General features: G+C 41.9%; 1 protein-coding gene and 1 long non-coding RNA gene across 6 annotated transcripts in view; one reads left to right on the top strand and one right to left on the bottom strand.

The window, feature by feature from the left end:
• LOC125970217 (uncharacterized) lies at nucleotides 1-7,973 on the bottom strand. Its single transcript, XR_007482040.1, has 3 exons — nucleotides 7,901-7,973; nucleotides 452-505; nucleotides 1-394 (listed from the first exon to the last, which is right to left on the bottom strand). It is a non-coding gene; the product is annotated as an uncharacterized lncRNA (long non-coding RNA).
• The window catches only part of hipk2 (homeodomain interacting protein kinase 2), a 62,189-nt gene continuing 48,218 nt past the window's right edge, over nucleotides 6,712-20,682 (top strand). For 2 of the 5 annotated variants that reach the window (XM_049722276.2, XM_049722275.2), the window contains exon 1: nucleotides 8,425-13,079. In XM_049722276.2, coding sequence (XP_049578233.1) covers nucleotides 12,959-13,079 — 121 coding nt within the window. In that variant the 5' untranslated portion in view covers nucleotides 8,425-12,958. Of the gene's footprint in view, nucleotides 7,106-8,423; nucleotides 13,080-20,682 lie in introns of those variants that run through there. The other 3 variants (XM_049722278.2, XM_049722277.2, XM_049722274.2) reach the window with 3 other exon arrangements.

Here is a 20,682-nt window from a genome sequence, read left to right as displayed (position 1 = left end):
GTAATTCCTTCGGCGCCCTACACAAAGCTGGCGAATTTTGTCAGGGCCTCACCTGCTGTGAGCAGTAATCATGACAGAAGCTTTAAATGCCAGCAGCTACTCCCACTTAAGGTCATTCTGCAAACATATTCACCACAAGTGCAAAACCAGTCAGTCAGCTCTTTACTCATTGCATTATGCACTTCTACCACAGTTTCTGAATTTCCAGATATCTCTTGTGGTGAGTTCTTTCCATTATTGCTAGAAAAGCAGAAAATCCATCCGTCCATCCTCTTCCGCTTCTCCAGGGTCGGGTCGCTTTCCGGACTTCCCTCTCTCCAGCCACTTCATCTAGCCCTTCTGGGGGGGAATTTTGAGGCATTCCTTGGCCAACCAGGAGTCTCTTCAGCGTGACCTGCCGTAATTAAGTTAGCTTGTTGTAGATGTTAGTCTAGTGCCATCACTTTCTCACCTGCTGGTTCAGGTTTGAACTCAGCACACTTTCAGGTAAACTTGGACAGTCATCCTGAAGAGTCCAGATAGTTTTGTCATGTGGAAAAAGAACATTCTGCATCAGTGAGCTCCTCGCTAACATTCCTTAACAATCTGGACATTACATTGAGGGTTTTATCACCAGTGAGAAGGAGCAATCGGAAACTGCAGAAGCTAGTGTTATCTGCCCTCTTTTATAAAGGCAGCGGTCTTAAGCTCTGAAAATCTACTCTAATGTAATGTAAGTAGAAGCAAGTACCGTCCATCAGCTGTCGGACAGAATTCTTATATACCAACACAATCATCACATTTTATCCACTAACATGGCATCATCAACGAGTCATAAGATAGGTCAATAATTTGTAAGAAATAACACCCACACGTGGACTTTTTTTTTCTTCTGATGAAAACAAAAAGACTAAACTTTCTGGAGAAATCTGTGCATGTAATGTAACATTGTTTTTTCAGTCCTATTTTACAATCTACGCAAATCTCTACTTAAGCTGCAACTAAAATGCAATTAGTTAGCCTACGAGAAAGCAGAGACAGACTTTTATTATTTTCAAGGTAATATGCTTGTTCAGGCCCCTCATTACTACTCAGAATTTATAAGGCTACAATATAACCGCCCCGTGTAAAAACAAATATTTCTGCAGACTCCAGCAGATGTCATGCTAGAAATATGGAAATTAATTTGTGTTGTGGCCTCTGTGCTGCCGCCCCCAGACCTGCCCTAAGACTGTCTAGTGGGGCTCTGTTGGTCATTAAATGTTTTCCATGCTTTTTCCTCCGTAGAGTTCACCAGAGGTTCATTTCTGCCCAGCAGAGAAGTGCCAAAGCCAGCCCTGCCACATTCTGAGCTCATGAACTTCAGGCCCCAAGAGGAGGAAATGTTCTGTCCTCGCCTTGGTGTCCGCGTGCATGTGCACAGCGTGAGTATTTAACTGCTTTGGTGTGCAGCATTTAAAAACATGATGAGATCATCATCATTAGTGGTTTGTTTGGCTGATGCATGGAAAACTATGACAGAGTCGGTCACATAAATGGAGGGAGATATTGTCGCCATTTGTGCCATTCATCCTGTCAAACGGACATGAGGCAGTAGAGCACGGCACTGAAAAGCAAAGAGTTGTTTCGGGACTGTTGTCTGCATGAGTAAATTCACTGTGTGATTGACCTCATCTGAGCTGTGGAATTGAAAAACAACATTGTCGGTGCTTAGGCGGTGCACTGCCACCCATAAATATGGTTAGCTTGATAAGATGCAAATCATCATTAACGTTGAACGTTTAGAGCAGCAACTTCACAAATAGACACTACCTCACATGTTCCAAACATACTGACGTTTCTGGCCTTGGTGTTTAAGTATGTTTGTTTTTCTTTTTGGAGAATTCTTTGACTGATTCTGTGAAAATGTTTATATATGCACTAATTCTCAATACAATCAACTAAAATAACACGCGACCCATATAAAGTCTGCCTTAGCATAATACTAAATATCCACCATGCATTTTCCATCCTGCTCATTCTACTCAGGGATGCATGAAAGTGAATCCTTGTGCAGCTGACAGACATGCAAAAGGCAGATGTTGTCATCTCACGTGGCTATGAGCAGAATGGCGTTTTGGACTCTGCACTTGGTTGCAACGTAAGAGAGATCCCCGATATGTAGCTGTATTCCGAATTTGATGGCTGAAGAAGCGTTCAGCTTCGGACGTTACTCTGTGATCCGTGTTTTCATCTTTTAAACACCGCACACAGCTGGGAAATCAAAATCTTTGTGAATTACTACAATGGTTATGTATTGACAATGTCATCATCCTGGATATTCTCTCAGCCATTAGCAACCAGTCCGTGCAACCAGAAAAAAACATTATAAACTGTTTTGGCCAACAAAGCAGTGCACCAGTTGATGACTAATCTGACCTTTATGCGTGAAACAGGTGGAGCGCTGCGACATATTTAACAGACACTGGCTTTTGACAAATGAGCCAACTGCCTTTTATCACTCAGGAAGTATAAACCCTGTGGCAATTTGCCATTCGGTTCGATGCTGTGCAGCCTTTGGTGTAGTTTCTCTCGATTGACCAATCTTCTTGTTCCTCTAATAGAGAATACTGCTGGTTTCAACGGAGAGGCTTGCACTCTAGCCCTTTACTCAGCAACACATGATCATATACGTATATACGTGTGTGTGTGTGTGTGTGTGTGTGTGTGTGTGTGTGTGTGTGTGTGCGCGTGTGTGTGTGTGCTTTCTTGTGGATACAGATTCAATAAATAAAAAAGGTACTACAACACAGTCTGAGCAGGATATGCAATTAGCCATGGTTTTAGGGTCCTAAGAAAACCTTGCAAACCGTAGTCTTTAAAGTTCTTCAAAATGCTTGAAATTGACCTTGACTGAACAATAGGTGTGATCATTTCCTTTCAACTTAACACTAACTTTTCTGGCTTTTCACGCCAAGTTTAAACACTTGTTATACAAGGAAAATTGAACTAAATTTTTACTATTGGTCTAAGGCTTGTATTGTCTGACTCACGAGAAGTTTAGGGAATCAGGTATTACCAGTAGAAAATAAAATAAAAAGTAATGGCTTTTATGAAGCCACGCGTCTAGTAAAGATGAGTTTGTTGACACACTAGCTCTGCACTCTCAACTCCCCTTCAGAAGCTCGTGCCTGTTGCATCCTCAGTCGTTTCATGTCAGAGACACTGAAGGCTGTGACAACCTGAACACAAACAGGATCGAACATCCCTGAACATGCACAAAGTGGTGCAGAACAGGATCCTGCACAAAAGATTTTTGAGGAAACACACTGCGCTTGTGAAAAAAGAAGGAAGAGGGAGTATGAGAGGTAACTAAGAATTTTCTTCTACTAAAAATTGTGCTGTAATCATACATTGAAGAGGTTAAAAGCAGACAATTGCGCAATTATTCTATTCAAAAACCAATACAAGACTGGGTTGCATCAGCAGCACCAAAGTTATTTCAGTGCACAAAAGCAGGTTAAAGGTTAGCGTTAAGTGAGAAGGTTTCTGACTGACATAAAAAGTTCAGAGGGGGAAAAAAACATACACAAGACACTCATTTGTGCTTCTTATCCTTTAAACATAATTTCAGAGGTATGCATACCCTAACCCTAACCCAATTCCAATGAATTTAGGACGTTGTGTAAAACGCATGTGAATAGAAACAGGATACAATAATTTGCAAATCCTTTTCAACCTTTACAGAAGACACTAATTGTTAAAGCTGAGTATGTGGAATTCTTTCCCATTCTTGCATGATGTACAATTTCAGTTGCTCAACAGGCCTCTGATTCCATATTTAGCTTTTTATACGACCCCTGGCAAAAAAAAAAAAAAAAAAAAAAAGTGGAATCATCAGTCCCTGTGTATGTTCAATCAGTTGTTTGAATTTGTAGGGGAAAAACTAGCTGTAACTTCAGAAAATGTAATATTTTTTTTTCCAATCACATAACATTCTTTCTGCAGTTTTAATTATTTAAGCCCTCATTACAGTTTCAGTGTAAGCAGCGAGACGGTTGTTTTGGCCAATACGACTTGTTTTACTCAGCCTCTGAGTAAAAACAGGAACTCCCCTAATTAGGTGTCAGTTTTCACATTCTCAATCCTGGTTTGACTCCCTCAACTCAAACAGGATCATTGGCTTGTTCGTACAATTTAGCAACAAAGTAAAAATGTTACGGTTATAAAACTGATGACTTGTTTTATTTGCTTCATACGTTCCAAATGTTTAACTAGTGGTAGATGATCTTTACCACTGACCCATGATGATGCATTCCACAGGGCACTTATGTACTGTACACACATTTTAGACATCTCAAAATCGCAGTATACTTCTCCACCTAACATATTAATTTATTCATTTTAACTGAGGGAGAAATCTTTGAACTGTTTATAAGTCATGTACCGAGTATACAGTATGCGCTATTAATCAATTACTATAAACATCGCTGTTCCTCTCTTTCACAGAACTCTGGTGTGTTGTGACTGCTAAGAGAAACATTTTGGTTGGGATTTCTTTAAAAGACCACTACCACGATTGTGTACACGTAAGCATACAGTGGAACCTTGATTGAACACAGCCTGATTTAATAGAAAGAAAATAGTGTCCAGGCCACTCGAAGCGGCTCTTTGTATAGTAGGTGTACACCTTACAACTCATGAGAGCAACCAGCTGGAATCGTTTTGCACTGTACTGGGCATTTTAGGCCATAAAAAACCTTTACTGTGAAGGATAGAATCAAGGAGGTGCACAAGTAGGATCCTAATTTAGTCTCATGCGTACCTCTAGTACTTATTGTGTAGGCATATGCACCACATAATCAGTCACCCACTGGGATTTTATTCTCTGGTCTGAGTCATAATTATCATGACAAACTCAAGAGCCATGGATTGATGGATTAACCCCATGGAATTGTCAGCGGCCATCTGCCTGTCTGTCCATCTTTTGTCAATTTTTCCTAATCTGTCACACATGGAATTGAACTCAAAATGAAAAAGCAGAAACACTCACATTAAAACATCAGTTTGACCAATCATCATATCGAAATAGGCTTCTTTTTAATTTCCATGAAATACACTTTATAGTGATGTGTGTGAGAATAAAATCCTCCAGGAAAACCAATGCTTCATATATATAAGTGCTGATATTTGAGATATGGTACTTTATTAATCTTGATGAAAATTACAGCTTAAATTCAATCTTTGGTGGGCTCAAAATAAAAAATAAAATAAAAAATGCAGGTCTACTGAGAAAGACCAGCGTCAAGTAACAGTTGAGAATTACATCAGTTTGTGTTTTGATGCTAAACAAATGTAGGTCTGCGCAAACCCTGGGGCCGCTAATCTGACGCCTGTCCTCTAGTTACATCACCATGTAACTAGAGGCCAGTGATCAACTCTATATAACGTGTGGCCGGGCTCCAGGCTGGTGTAACATACTTCATCCTAAATTATTGTAAAACACAATGCAAAGCTTGGCAAATGCTGAAGACAGAGCATCGCTAGTGGTTACGTGACGAGATGATCGTTACCTGACCTCAATGCTTTTGTGCAAAAAAGACTATATACTGATGTAGAATTAGAGTTTCACACTGAACTTGATGTGCACTAATTCTTCACTCCCTAACGTCCACCCACAATTCTCAGTTGACGCATTTAATTTAGAGATTGGTGACAGATTAATCACACTGCTGTGAGCCTATGTAATCCGATTCCATTCAAATTCATTCTAGGCAAATTTCACGTCATCACAGACTAGGCTTTAGTTGTAGGCAGACTAAGACAGATATGAACACACACAAATAAAATGAACAGCAAGCTATTGTGTAAAATTTGAAATGACAAAACATACTACATATATCATTAAGTGGCCAACACGGTGCAAATACAACATCTCGTTTAATCAATACCTCTTTGAACATGTCAGTCAAAACTGAAATTTAAATATTGTGAAACCACTTTCTTGCCACACACTTGCACTCTTATCTATCCATCCATTTTCGGTACCGCTTAGCCCCACGCGGGTCGTAGGCATACTGGAGCCTATCTCAGCAGTCATCGGGCAGTAGGCGGGGGACACCCTGAACCGGTTGCCAGCCAATTGCAGGGCACAGAGAGACGAACAACCATCCGCACACGCACTCACACCTACGGGCAATTTGGAGTGCTCAATCTGCCTACCATGCATGTTTTTGGGAAATGGGAGGAAACTGGAGTGCCCATTTATTTATTCATTTATTTATTTGACCTTTATTTATCCAGGCAATTGAGACCCAATTCTCAGTTGCGTAACACATACATGCTCCAGCAGAAATGTAATGGTGTGTGAATTGTTTGCATCCCTATACTCCCATTATTTGCACCCCATACTACCATTAAACAATAATGTTGACCTCTTGACCTCCATTCATCCATCCATATGCCCATCCATCCATGCATCTCTCTCTCTCTCTCTCTCTCTCTCTCTCTCTCTCTCTCTCTCTCTCTCTCTCTCTCTCTCTCTCTCTCTCTCTCTCTCTCTCTCTCTCTCTGTTAACCCGTCTATCCATTTATCCATCTGTCCATCCATGGCTATTGCTAAAACTCAAGAAAATGGGAATTTTTGATGGGCTTCGTCATTGTCTGATTGATATGTTTGATTCATGTTTCGTAACGATTGGTTTTCCTGGCGTCGCCCCCTCCCCTCTCTATCTTCCCATCGACTGGCTCGACAATCGACTTGCTCCCTCGCTCGCACACGAAACTCGCTGCGCTCAGACAGACCTCTGCAACTTTTGCAGAGTCCTCACTCCACAGACATGTCGCACAATAGCTGAAAGTCAACCTGTCACCGTGGCTCGCCCTGGGAGCTTGCAGAGAGCAAGTCACGCAGGTGGGCTCATTTGGATCGCGGTCGGAACCGCCGCTTGAAAGACGCCGTGGACCGGATGGGAATTAAGAGCCTTTTCGTCACTAATGAACTGTGCCAGTAATGCAGGAGACCGACGCGGTGCTCTCATCTCTCGTTCAAGATGGTAGATTTTTATTGAGTTTTAAGCAGACGCCTCTATTTATTGTTTGCCATGAATAACAGAAAGCCTTGCACCGATGGCCCCTGTATACGAAGGTAAGTCCCAAGCGGGGGGATGCTTTGCAGTTTGCACGCTCGCGTCTTCCTATGCTGTCTGTCTGTCTGTCTGTCAAATCATTCAACATGCTGTGTTTACTTTTGCATTTATTTCAGACACTCGGCTAATTGTTCTCACTACTTGGTGCTCTCTTAGTCACATTTGAGAGACGATCTGCATGTACTGTCAGACTATTCTGCATGCTTTTGCACAGAAGAGTCTTTATCTGTTGAAACACCTGCAAAAGATCCAATCTGTGCTGCACGAATGTATTAGAAAATGCACACTCAACAATTGCTGACATTGCCTATTTCGTTGTTGTACATCCTATTCATGTTCAGTTGAGCCCGAAAAGCAATGCACATAAGGTGTTGCTGTCTGTATTGATTCCACTGTAAAAATAAAACATCAATTCGCTACGTCTGCAGCGATGTGCCCGCTACTAATCCAATTGGATGCCGCCCCTTAATGCTCAGCCGTTTGCTGTCACTTGGATCGCAAATTTAACATTCTCCAACACTGTGACGAGTGTACTGTATATTCACGTACAGTAAACTCGACAGCCTCGATTCAATCGCGCATGCGATCGTGCTCAAATGTATAGAAAATGGAAAGCAGTGCAGTCGGCCCATTCAAATTCCTCGTGTGAGCCGCAATTGGCGAGGTTTGTAGTAAAACAGGAGGCTGTTTGTAATTTGAAAACGTGCTTTTGAGTCACTATAGTCTTAATAATCTTAGTACAGCCTGCACCCTGTAGATTCCCATTGGATGTACAAACGACAAGGGTCTCTCACCTCTTCGGGTGTTTTGAACGAAGCGGAGAACGCCTGTATTCTCACCGGAGCCTTATGCAAATGAGAATGCGTCACAAAGCAAATAATAACCCCTGATGTCTCCAATATTTGCTTAGCCTCATGCTCAGTATTTTCCCTTAGTTACTCTATAGTCCCTCTGCTGGCTTCCAAGCGAATCTCTGCGTTTTTATTACCATTCACAAGGAGCGCAGTTGAAAAGTACAAGTGATTTTCCTGAAACTGAATTGCGGTGCATGGCCACAAAGTGTTAAGCATCAACTGTGTCCCTTATAGAAAGATTGATCTGTGTTTTGCATTCACTTTAATGAAGCTTTGAGGCTTCGGTGTTCGAACATAAAAAGGAACGTTGAATTTGAGAAGTCCATGCAAAAGGTAATTAGTGCAAATTACATTCCCGGCTTTTCCCTTTGCCAGTGAAAGGGAGAGAGAGAGAGAGAGAGAGAGAGGGAGGGAAAAGAGACACCGGGGGAATTAATTTCCTTGCCTGTTCCCCCTCAGAGTTGTTAAGTGCAGCCGTCATGGAAATGACCAAAGTCCTCTTTTGGGGGCCTTCAAAAACAGTACGGGCCCATGATGTTGATGACGACAGGTCGGCAACCGGACATTTATTATTCTCAATAAAAAGGCTGCTAGAGGTATTAATTACCAAAATCCATTTTTGCCTGCTAGTTTCAGAACGGGGTGGTGAACCTGTCTTTTGTACAGTCCAGGGTTTTGGGTTTGGATCAGGCCCTTCTCTCTGGAGTTTGCTTGTTCTCTTTGTTCCGGGTACCCAACACGTTTAACTTTTTTGAGGACTATGCTTGTATTTCAGTTTGAGTTGAAACTGAACCCCGCCAAAATGTAGTCATTTAATTTTCTCCAATACTCTGTCACTTGTAAACATACGCACAGAAAAACAAACACGAATGTGACATTCCCCAATTTATTCACTTTTGTTGGAGGAATTGACCATTTTGAAAACAATTGTAGCATGTCTCACCACAGAATCAAATAAATGGTACAATTGATTCAGTGATTGATTCAATTGATCCTCCATGAACCGTGAAGTGGCCTACTACCACAGGGGCAAACATACGCTAAGCTGACACTCCACATTCTCCCCCCCCCCCTTTTGTTGTTTTGTTTATTTCTGTTTGCCATTTGAGTTACAGTTGACTCGCTCCTCTCAACCCGAGTTTAAAAAATGTGCATCTATTCATTTTACACCAGCCTTTACAAATCAGGAAGTAGCCTGCTAACACACAGATGGACAACTGTAATAGAAATTTCTCTTACTGCTGTTAACTGTTCAAATTTGGCATTTTAGTTATTTTTGTCTCTGTTCCTGTTGCTTTCTCCTTTTTGCTTTAGTCCAAACTGTACAAGCTTTGTCATCTGACAGATGGGCAAAGTGTGATTCGGACCCTGTCGAGGCGAGAGGTGGTAACTGCCACTGCGGTGTCGGTAGCAGATTGATATTTGATTAATCTTTCTACACAGTCACTGACGCTTCCCTTGTGCGATCTACACAAAGGGGAATGTTGGCGCAGGGAATGTACACTGCCCTGACTTGGAAGGAAGTTTCTCCTCATAGGACAGAGCGACTTTCCCAGAAATGACTCCCAGCTCCATCTCCCTCCTTCCTCCGCTCACCCTTGTTTGGAGCCGCTTGATTGATCTCTTCCTCGTAGGCCGCGACCCAGGATTACAGTCCAAGGTTGTGCCTTTTTAAACCTTGATTAGAATTGCAGGAAGAGCGCTCCGGGCTTTCGCAGTCCACGGCCAGGCCTCACCTTGTGGGGGGTTGTATTCCCAATCTTTCAGGATGGTGTATTGAGTTCAAGCCTGAGGACACAGGAGAACCTAAATGGTGGAGAGAGATGAGGTGATGCGTAAATACCTTGCAGGGAAGTGCAGTCATTGCTCTGCATATGTTTAGGTGCCATATTCACCGAGCTTTCCCACCACTTCCACAAAGTGGCAGGAAAATTTGTTCCTCTTTGTACACTTCCTTTGTGCTTTTATTTCCACTCTTCGGGGAAGACTTGATGTCCGTGGGAACTGTTTTTGTGCCTATTTTGATGTTCATCCCCAAAGGTGCTTGATCTCATCTCTCATATTCTTCCACATCGATCTCATCTAACAAGGAAGTGAAAATAAATAAAACCCACTGTTCTTTGTGCTACCTACCGATTTGCTAAACCTATACGTTAAAGACTTGCACAATTTGAGCTCTCAAAATTAGCTTTGAGGGTTTTGGATACAGGAAGGAGTGCCGCAGGACGCTTGAATGTGAGCACTGGCTATTTCCAAAGGGTCCATTTATTGGCTTTTTTCTTGAATATCTCAACCCAATAATTGTCGAACACGCCTCGGCATTGGCTTGAAATACTTTGTTTTTCCAGTTTTGTTTCGCATGCTCTCCGCTGTCACTTTTGTCTCCTATTTTAGTGCTCCTGACACGTTTTGCAGACCTCTAGAAAACTGAAAGCGTGGCTGTCTCTACCACATCAGTTGCTGACAGTTAATTTAGATCAAAGTGGAAGAGTGAATGTTTTGAAGGCCCCCTTTCTCCTCTAGCACTATTGTTGATGCATAGTGTCAGTTGGGAACAGCTGCCTCTGACTCTGAGGAGAAGTAAAGGCCCCCAGTTAAGAGGGGAGGTATATCGGGCCTGGCTGTAATTAGTGCATAATAATGTGCAAAAAATGCATTTTAGTACAGTTGCAGTAGTTCCTCTGCACAATCTCTAATATTCTTCCCAAAGATAATAATGCTTTCGGTGAAGAATTGTAGTTGTAGTCTATTGTTTGACTAAAAAATAAAGGATTGCGCTCGATTGTACATCACTGTGACCGTACATTGCATTCAATCGTGCAAGTGTACCTAATGTTGTGGCCAACGAGGCTACAGTACAGTACTGTATATTCAAGAGTTGAAGTGCACAGAACAATGCTTTGTCTACATAGGAGTAACTGAAAACACATTTGTTTTTTTGCCCACCGGGATTTAGAAGATTGTGCGTGATTGCTCGCCTTTACTTGTGTATACTTTGTGTTGAAATGGATTTGTAGCATTTAGGAAACTATTTTCTCTTTTCCGAGCCCCTTTGTAGTACAGGCATCAGCACGATAAGAGAAGAAATATCTGATGAATGTTATTCTTTGTTGCTAAATGTGATACCGCCAGTCACTGCTCACTGGTGTAATTAGGTACGAAAGAAGGAGGTTCTGTACAGTCTGAAACATCCTGTGCTTTGATGTGAGCCACAGTTCAAACAAAGAGTTACATGTTACCACGTGAATGTGAGTGAATAAGGCCTTGTAAAGGTTGGGCCTATTAAGCAATCATTACACAGTGATTCCGAGAGCAGAGGTGTCAAACTCAGCGGTACAGAAGAGCAAAACTCATAGCACACTTTAGGTCTCGGGCCAAATGAATACAAATTAACCGAATAGGCTAAAAGGAAATCTTATGGGAATCAAGTCAAAAGATGAATAACATCCATCTGTCCGTCCGTCTGTCCGTCCGTCCGTCCATCCATCCATCCATCCATCCACTGTGACGCTTTTCCTCACAAGGGTCGCGGGGCTCACTTCGGGCAGTAGGCGGGGTTGTTCCAAAATGAACTAGAATTAAACTTGAAACATGTGTTGCTTTGAATAAAAATCTGGCTAAGGTATAAGAATTAGTATATATAAAAAATACAAATCAAAAACATCCATGCTGTCATTTTGTCAGAGATGTAAACTTGGAACTTGGCAACAAGTTCATCGATTTGGAGTGAGTTCTGCAAAGACTCATGATGGACTGGAGGCGTTTATCAGAGTGGCAACGCCTCTCTGACGTTTTATTCATTTTCATTATCTGCTCTGACAGATAAGTGCTACCAAAAGTTCAGTTTCTGAGTCGCACAATTTTCACGTTCGACTGTGCTATCAAACCTCTTTAATGTGGTCTTTTCTACAGACATGGTAATGGTGCACATGGTAACAATTTTATTGCAATCAAGGAACACTCTGGTTTCTTGCAGAACCAATTTCTTTGTTTGTTTCAAATATAAAATAGATGATTAACCAATTAATTGCTAGTTGTTGCCCTACAGAACCTTAAGGTCACTTTACTGTGCAAAACATGTCAAACAGTTTTGAGGGTGTATACCCATCCCTTTTCCGAATCTCTAAGCAAAAACTTTAATTACTCCACATTGCATGCTCAGTTTGCTGTCTCCCATAAGCCACCGGCGAGCCTCTCAATTCTCACACACACATGATGTTTGCCTGCCCCACCCCCTCCAAATATCTTTTATCGGTCCCTCTATCCTGCTCTGTTTGTTGATAAGCTGAGAGGCCATTGGCCAGCACACATGGTGCCCATGTGACACTTTAGCAGAAACCCGATTGCCAGATTGTACAACACATGGAGTGTGTGAGTGTATGTGTGTGCGTGTACTGTTTTGATAAGATGCTCTGCAGCTTTTCTGCCCCTCCATCCATTAACTTCCCGCCATCGTCGACCCTTGGTTAGTCCGCTTGCTTTGTTCTTTCACTAATCCCCCATACCAAAACTTGTATTTGGTACGTATTGTCATAATCCCTTTGTTTTTCTTTACACCCCGGGCCCATTTTTCATAGGATGTGTCATTCTCTGAAAGAGGTGTTCTGGCTTCACCAAGCATCGCAACATTCCGTCTTGTCCACTCGAGTCATGTTTCACAGTACAGCAAGTAAAAAAAAGACACTTTCGACCCAACAGAGGAATTCCACAGTATGTAAAGATTAAGGACAAGCATTATAATCTTACGATGACCTAAAAATTAATTATTATCCGATTTGAATTGATTCGCCAATTTATTCGTGTTCCAGGATCTAGACAGTTTTAGTGAAAAGATGAGACAGATAGTGTAATTATTTAGTCAGCAACAAATGGTAAGATGACGAAAGGGATGCCATTCATTGAAAGATCAACAGTTAGTGTCTACATCGTGAGCAAAGCTCGAGCTGCCCTCTCTGAAGGAAGTGGAAGGGCGGGCTGCAGCTTGCGGCCTCGTCACAGATGGCTGAAGGTACAGCGCCAAGCTTGGCTAATAACCAAAAATTTCAAAGCTCAGACGATCATTCAGGCTCATCACTGCCCAAAGCCAGGAGGTCAGGCAGAAAGCACCACGAGCACTCAGGTCTGTCAATATTATCAGCATGCTTCGAGAACAACTTTGGTCCTTGTTTCTGATAGCACCGACACACAGAGCCAGTTGCTTCTGTCCAACTCTTGCTCATATATTTTTTACATTGTGCTGTTGTTTTTATCATCTTGTTAAAAATAACTGAGTTTCTTTTTTCATGGTAAATAGGAGGTATAAGGAAGCTTCATCATTTGCAGCCTTAGATAACAATGTTTGGTAGTGTTGTCACTGTGTTACAAAATGTTTTGATCATTTCAAGATAATTGTATCAAGAATGCTTGTGGAATTTACTCGGGTATATCCATCTTTTGTGCTCATTGTAGGTAGCCCGAAAATAATTCTGGCATCATAAGATTTCAATATACTAAATTCTGTGTATAATTAACAGCATTCAGGAAAAAAAGCAACGTACAAGTCAAGCATGTCACTTGTCGCTCGTGTTCCAAAAACGTAGCTATTGCCCTGGATTTACAAATATAGAGTAAGTCACTTCCAATTGCAAAGATGAAATTGTTGGCAATTTCCAGAAAGGTGGAAGTTAGCCACACCCATCCGGTCCCAACTCAACTAAATTGACTTTATTTGGATGGTTTTGTCAAACAAAGATGACACATTGTCTTGGAAGATGTTCCACTGAAACATTTCAGTGTGTGTCCCCGGGTCATTTTGGCCGAACTGTTGCCTCATAACAACGTCGCATTTGAGGCTCTATGGTCAAATTCGCCAGGATAAATTTCTAGGCGACACCCTTGTGGGATCGGATCACCCAAGATGCATCTTAATGGCAGGTCTGAACTGCGCCTTCGAGCCAGTCTTCACTTCAAAGCCGGAGGCCCATCGAGGCCAGCCAGCCGCTCAGCTAGACAGTCTTTTGAACTGATCCCCCCCATTCAACCCCAGAGACAACGAGGCGGCGAGATGGTGAGTGACACAGGCTGAAATGTACGCAGAAATAAAAAGACTGCAGTAATGGAGTGGGGTGGAGAGACGAACACCCTCTACTGGGGGCCCGTGGGCCTCCGGGGCACTGGCGGAGGTCAGCGGGGGGCTTTAGGTGGTGGTGGTGGTGGGGTGCCACTGGGGTCATCGACCCTATTATCTCCGTGGTCAAATGGTCTTTTTCCTACATCTGGAATCACATCTCCTATGCCTTTTTGATGGAATCCAGCAGCTGCTTGCTTCCACCCTTACTGTGGAAGAGGCCGACCCACAAAAAAGGCCAGAACTTAACTTGAAACCACAATTCATGGCCTATCCATGTCATGATAGTAATAAAGAATGTTAGTGATGACTTTAAGTGGCAACATGTGCACCTCTACGTTCCTTTGATCATGCTAATAGTCTTGGAAAATGTCTTTCCTTCAGACAATTTGGAACTGGAAATGTTGGGTCAGGTGTCAGACCACATAAGCAGGTCCAAACCTGAAAATGCATCTGGATCGTGTTCCTTTTATATTGTGTAACTGACACAGTTAAGTATATTTGCTCAAGTACCCGACATACATGGTGAGTGACTCTTTGAGGAGATGCAGCAAAAGTATGATCCTCAGACTGAATCAGAGTGCTAAGTCAGCAAGCTGTATTTATTCCCTGTGCTTTGGTTCCATGCCATGTTTATGACGCACTGTCACGTGAAATAAGGACACATATGCCTGGCTAAATTGCCAATGTGTGGTGTAATTTGCTGAAAGCTGTTGAAAGAGTATGCATGATGGGCTTTTTTACTTAGCAGAAAGACAGGAGGGAGGCTTACAAAGAAAAAAAATAGGCAACATTAAGATAATTTCATATCATGTGGATCGGAACCTACAGGAAGGATGCAGGAAGTACAAGATGAAACATCTCGTGACATAAGTAGTCTAAAATAGTCTATTTTGTAGTCTTAGTGGGACCCAAAATAAAGCTCTTCACGCCCTTTGCTGAAATATCACATAGTCTTGTCGCCTGGGGAGGCATGTGCAGCGTCCCCGCTTTGTATTTGATTGCATAGGGGAGGTGGAGGGGTGCCCCAAGAGACCACATCAGGGACAGATAAAGTGTACAAGCTGTGGTGTGAGACACACGGCGCTTGTGCGGCTCTCTGCTTGTAAATTCACTTTCCCAGCATGAGCATTTCTCATGATCCAACATGTGGTAGCCTTTCTGGAAGATATCCCCTTTTTAGGCATGCAAGCACCTGCGCGACAGGCAGATCAGTCTAGATCTTGTCGTGTCTATTATGTGCTTCTTTATTGATTTGCTGTGAAATACAGGAAGTGAAAGTCTTGTGAGAGGATGGTCCCCAAGGCTCCCGTTCAGGTTGGACCGGTTCTTTGCTTTTCAGGGTTCATCGCAAGGTTCTAGAGGGGGTTGGGCCTTCTACGAATCCCCCTGGGGGGTGTTTTGGATGGGTGATGTTTTAATCCACAAAGTTGCTGCAATGTTTAAACATCGGAATGTTGACGTATACTGTAGTTGAGGAGTGCTTGAGAAGCTCGTCTCTTAACATAGTCGATACGTAATGTGGGTTGCCTCAACTACTGAGAGGGTATGCAAATGGTGAGGCGAGTGTGTGTGGGTGTGTGCGATGAAGGTGAACTGGAAGGACAGGCAATCTTCCAGCTGCCGCTGTTGGATACTCCTGCAGCAACAAGACTTTGATTAACCAACTTTATGAACACACACAAAACAACGCTCACTCGACTCTTCCATTGGTCAGCGAATGAATAAATGAATGCAACAAAAAATAAACACACACGCGTCGTTGCTGTTGGACTGAATTGTAATATAAAAGAAACTGCATATTATTCATTTTTGGGTCAGTAGACATATTGTTTAAGTGACCCTGGTGGGTACAAGTGGTGTAGACAATTTATGGGTGGTTTTAAATGCTTTATAGTTTGGTTAGTAACTGTTGTTATTGTTTATAGTAAGAAAGTTAAGCAAATCTAAACTGTCTTTCATTAATGCCTTTGAGTAGCACTTTCGGAGCTGTTGTTCCTCCCCCTTTTTTTTATCATGAACATTTATTGTTGTTCATATCATTTTTCATTTTCCACTACATCACCTATTACTTACCATGTGAAAGAGTACTCACACTTTGGCCTGTCCTATTTTGTTTTTGTTCCTTCTTATGTCATTTGATAGCCTATAGTGCTGGTCAGGCTCTCCACAGTGATTGAGATTATGATTTCATTAGGGCCTGACATGTTCAAAATTACCTTGCGTGAAGAAAAATCACTAAAACGATTGGCAAACATCTGGCAAACGTTTTTTTGCGAACATTTGTTCCTGTGACTGAACCAAGACGAACTCTGACGTTCGCAGCTCAGGGGCTGAAGAGATAACTAACTGAGGGGAAAACGGCGCCAGTTTTTTTTTCATGTGCGTGTCCTTGTAGGACTATCAGCATCATTGTATGCCACGTTGTTTGCATGTCATAGTCTTTTGTCCTTGACTTCCTGAAATGCTGTGTTCACTTTCGCAATCCAACCTCATAGATCTGTCAATGGCTTATGTCACACAAACATGACATGTTATGCCATTTTTCAATGCACTTTTGTCTGTTGTGACCAGGACTTTACTGTGGACTGTGTCAAGCTGTCATTGTTGATCCTGAAAGGAAGCATGATATAGGGAGTTGTTTCTCATGGTTTGAAAATGATAAGGGGAATAGTGTGGCTGCTTATCAGGTGTCAGCGCCTGCTAGGCCCAAAGAGCCACTGTAATTAAGACTGCACACCATTTAATGTTTTTATTGAGGCTCGCTGTTGGGGTGGGTGAGTTTTAAATGACCAGGTGCATTTTACTACATAAGTTTAACTACTAAAACATGCTTGCCATTTTAGGCTGATATTTGTGTTTCTGCTGTTACACCAACTGCAGTCATTACATCCACCGAGCGGACAATCATGAAAGCAAAATATATTGGTTTAGGAATGTTCAACCACAATGCCTTCTGGTGTAAATCCGGATAAAAGCAATACTTATTTTTTTTACTCATTTTCGTTACATTGGAACTATTCCACCCATATTACAATGCACATAATAGAGTTCTGCCCCACCAACCCTAGGATCAAAAATAGTATAGTACCGTTTGTCCGCTCGTAACATGTCATCCTTCATGAACCAGGGAGGAGTCTGCTGAGATATAGACAAAACAAACAAACAAACAAACAAACAAACAAACAAACAAACCTCCCAATTTTAAAAAGCCATTATGTTAAAATAATTTCTTTTACGCTCTTCCCTTCTTTCTTTTATTTATTTCCTTCTTTCTGTGACAGCAGAGAGATTAGTAAGGGTTGTTCTTTGGACACGTATGACCCCCATGATCTGATTAATAAGAAATCCAGCTGAAGCGGAGCAACCAGCTCTGCCACCACTGGTTGCATGCCTGGTGAGGCTGACCTCGCATTATAAACAAGTCAAATGTTTTCCTTCACCTAGGTGTTTTATGGGCACGCACGCACTAACGAACACGTGCATGCACATGCAGCGCCCTTATCTTGCCCCATTTGTTAGGTTGGGTGGAGGTAGCATGGCTCAGGAACATCCTAAAAATGCAATGTTTGCACTTCTATCCAAGTGAGTGTCTGCTGTCCAACTGTAGCTGTTGACTGTTGTGTTGTAAAAGGTTTCACGCATGGCATATTCTTTGCTTTGAATTGACCAAGTGTCGCATTTATTGCGAGCGGGCAGCTGATTTATGAGCCATGTACATTTGCACAACAACATTGATAATTGCTTTGCCGGATGTCCTTTTGCAAAATAGATCTGATTGCCCTTACGTATGTGGATTTTAAGAGAGATGAGGGAACTTGCTAGGCCTGATGGAGCAGCAGCCAACATGTCAGAATTTTCCTGCAAGCTCCTGTGATGCATTGCTCTATAAATAAGCAAGAGATGAGAGGACTAAAAAAGCAAACAGGATGGTCAATAGTATCCACGGGCAAGGGTGAGAGCCTGTGCAGTGTCAGGCTTCAGCACCTCATCATAAAACTGCACTGCTCTATATGGACGATATGACCCTCCCTTATAGAGTTCAGTTTATTTCAGGGTAGCTTTTTGAACCCCCAACATTGCTATTGTGCCTGGCACTACCTTTACCACAAGTACTTTATTACGAAGTCAAAATATACGTACGTGCAGAAAAATGTCATTATTATCACAATTATTCCCATTAAGATGAATGAATTGTCGAATATGTCTCGCTAAGATGAATAAAAGCACACTATACTGGCGCTAAGATTTATTGAGTTATTAGAACTTTGATAGACAAACCATGGATAACTTTCTGAGTACAAAAGCTATGCCCTTCATGAAGTATGTTGAAAAAAAAGCATTGCTCACACCTTACAGATGACAATTTAAAATTATGTTTGAAATGTGACCTCTAAAGCTTTGATGCTTTAGATGTCCACAACTTTTGTTCAGGAACAAAATTCATAGTTGAAAATATTTAATTTGTTTTTGTTACATGCAGAAACAAAAAATTGTGTTCCCTGTAGAGGTTCACTGGTTTCATAAATGCATACAGTTCACTGATTTCATAAATGCATACGCAGTGTTATCCTCACTTCGAATATCTAAAGGGATTTTATGGCTGCCAGTGGATTCTTTTTTTCTGTAGTAGATATCCCAAATGGCTCTTTGAGTATTTCAGGTTGCCAACTCTTGGTCTAGACAGTGAGAAGTCAATTCAAGAAGTCAAGTTCTCCTTCCCCCACACGGCCTCCACGAGTAGTTCAAATATTTTGCAGTCACCATTTCAACGAGACTCTCTGTGTGGATAATTTCCTTGGTGATGTCTGTTGTTCCTCATTACACCTATCCAATACAGTTCGAGCTGGGAATGGAACATTTGTTGCACGGCTCATATTTATTGTGATAGCCTGATTTATGGATTTTAACCATAAACTGATGAAAAATGTGTTTGTACACAAATCCTGGGGCTGGTGAAAAGAAGTTTCTTTGTAGGCCGAGAGGAAAATTTGGTATTTTTACATTGTTCCATTTAATAAAACATTTAATAAAAGTCTGCAAACAGAAGCAGGTCACAGAATAAAAAGCCAGGGCCACTTCACATTCTGATCTCCTTCCCTCATATTCAGGCCGTCCTTCACATGGTATGTAGCCCCGATCCTCCTAAAAAGAAGATTAACAACCCTCTGACAGAGATGTAATCTTTCTGAAAACACAGACTATTACCATTTCAGCATGCTGCCTCAGAACTGTGGAAAATGAGTCTCAGGAATCCTTAATTGCAGTCTGTTCATGTAGGTATGCTTAAAGGAAAAGCATGCACCTCCTGAAGGCGCACTTTTCATGAGGTTCAGGAACTGTGCTTAGCCACTGCAATATAATTAGTCACATTGTTGCTTGTGTGTTGTCATGAGATAACATTCCAACCATTTGACCTCTGACTGTTGGTTCATTTCATTACTTAGTTGTCCTCCACAGTCCACAACACCGCACTTTTGTTTGTACTTACATTCACGGCAACTGGACACAGATTCATAACAAGGCAGGCCTGTTTTTGTGTGGATTTCTAAACATCCACTTCTAATTCCAGAGCTTAAGCGCTTTCAGGGAACATGTGTGTCCTTCAGTTCACTGCACCATGTACCCAATATCAAGTGAACCCTTTGACCATAGTGTTGCATCTGAGTGACTGAGATCAGGGCCCCTCTATAGTCCAAACATTTACCTCATTACGTTGGTTGATATGCTGCAATTTGCAAGAAAAAGAACTGTCTATCTCTGTAGCCATCCATGCATCTTATTGTCGTCCATGCTTGTGATGATCCTTTCTGGCTTTCAGTCACGCTCTGTTGACGCCACTCAGTGACGCAAGCCATCATTCAAATTATATTTAGTGAAAAGTACAGGCACAGGAATTGGTAATCCAAGAAGTGACATCTGGCCTTCCGAGCTTATGTGATTAGCAGGGAGCCTTGCCCCTAATAGCCTCTCGGACATTCTTCATTACCTCGCTTGGACAATCCATACCTGCAGACCATTCAGTGTTAAGTGGAATAAAAATACATCCTGATGATCATGCAGAAACATTCGTATAACAAGCGTTAATATGCAATGTAGGACACACGGAGGTGCTACATGAGCTGTAACACTTGTCAGGCTTACTGTAAACCCCCTAATGTGCACTGCAACACCACTCCTATAGCATTAGGAGCATTAAGACCAGATGACTGTAGAGATCGCGGCAATGTCCGAGCAAATTCAGAGGAGAAATGAAAATGGAACAGGAAGCGTTTGTTTAAATACAAATGAGGCAATGTACATTATAATAGGGCGGATAGCTTTTTACAGAACTAATCTTGATCACCACTCAGGACAAAGTGACTATTTACCCTTGCCCTCTGTGTCCTGTTCACATAATCAATTCCATATATCCTGTATGCATGCTTTCCTCTAATGTTGATGAAAAAGTGGCAACCTTTAGTCCTTCTGGATAAACAAACATTTTCTCTTCTTTATATTTTAATGCATTTACATCAGGCACGCCACTGGTTAACACGTCCGCCTCACAGAGGTTGCAGGTTTGATCCCAGCGCTGACCTTACTGTGTTGATTTTGCATGTTCTCCCTTTGCTTG

The sequence above is a fragment of the Syngnathus scovelli genome, chromosome 6, assembly GCF_024217435.2.
Source record: "Syngnathus scovelli strain Florida chromosome 6, RoL_Ssco_1.2, whole genome shotgun sequence".
NCBI lineage: Eukaryota > Metazoa > Chordata > Actinopteri > Syngnathiformes > Syngnathidae > Syngnathus > Syngnathus scovelli.
The sequence above is the reverse complement of the archived record's forward strand: the minus strand, read 5'-3'. Positions and strand labels throughout refer to the sequence as shown.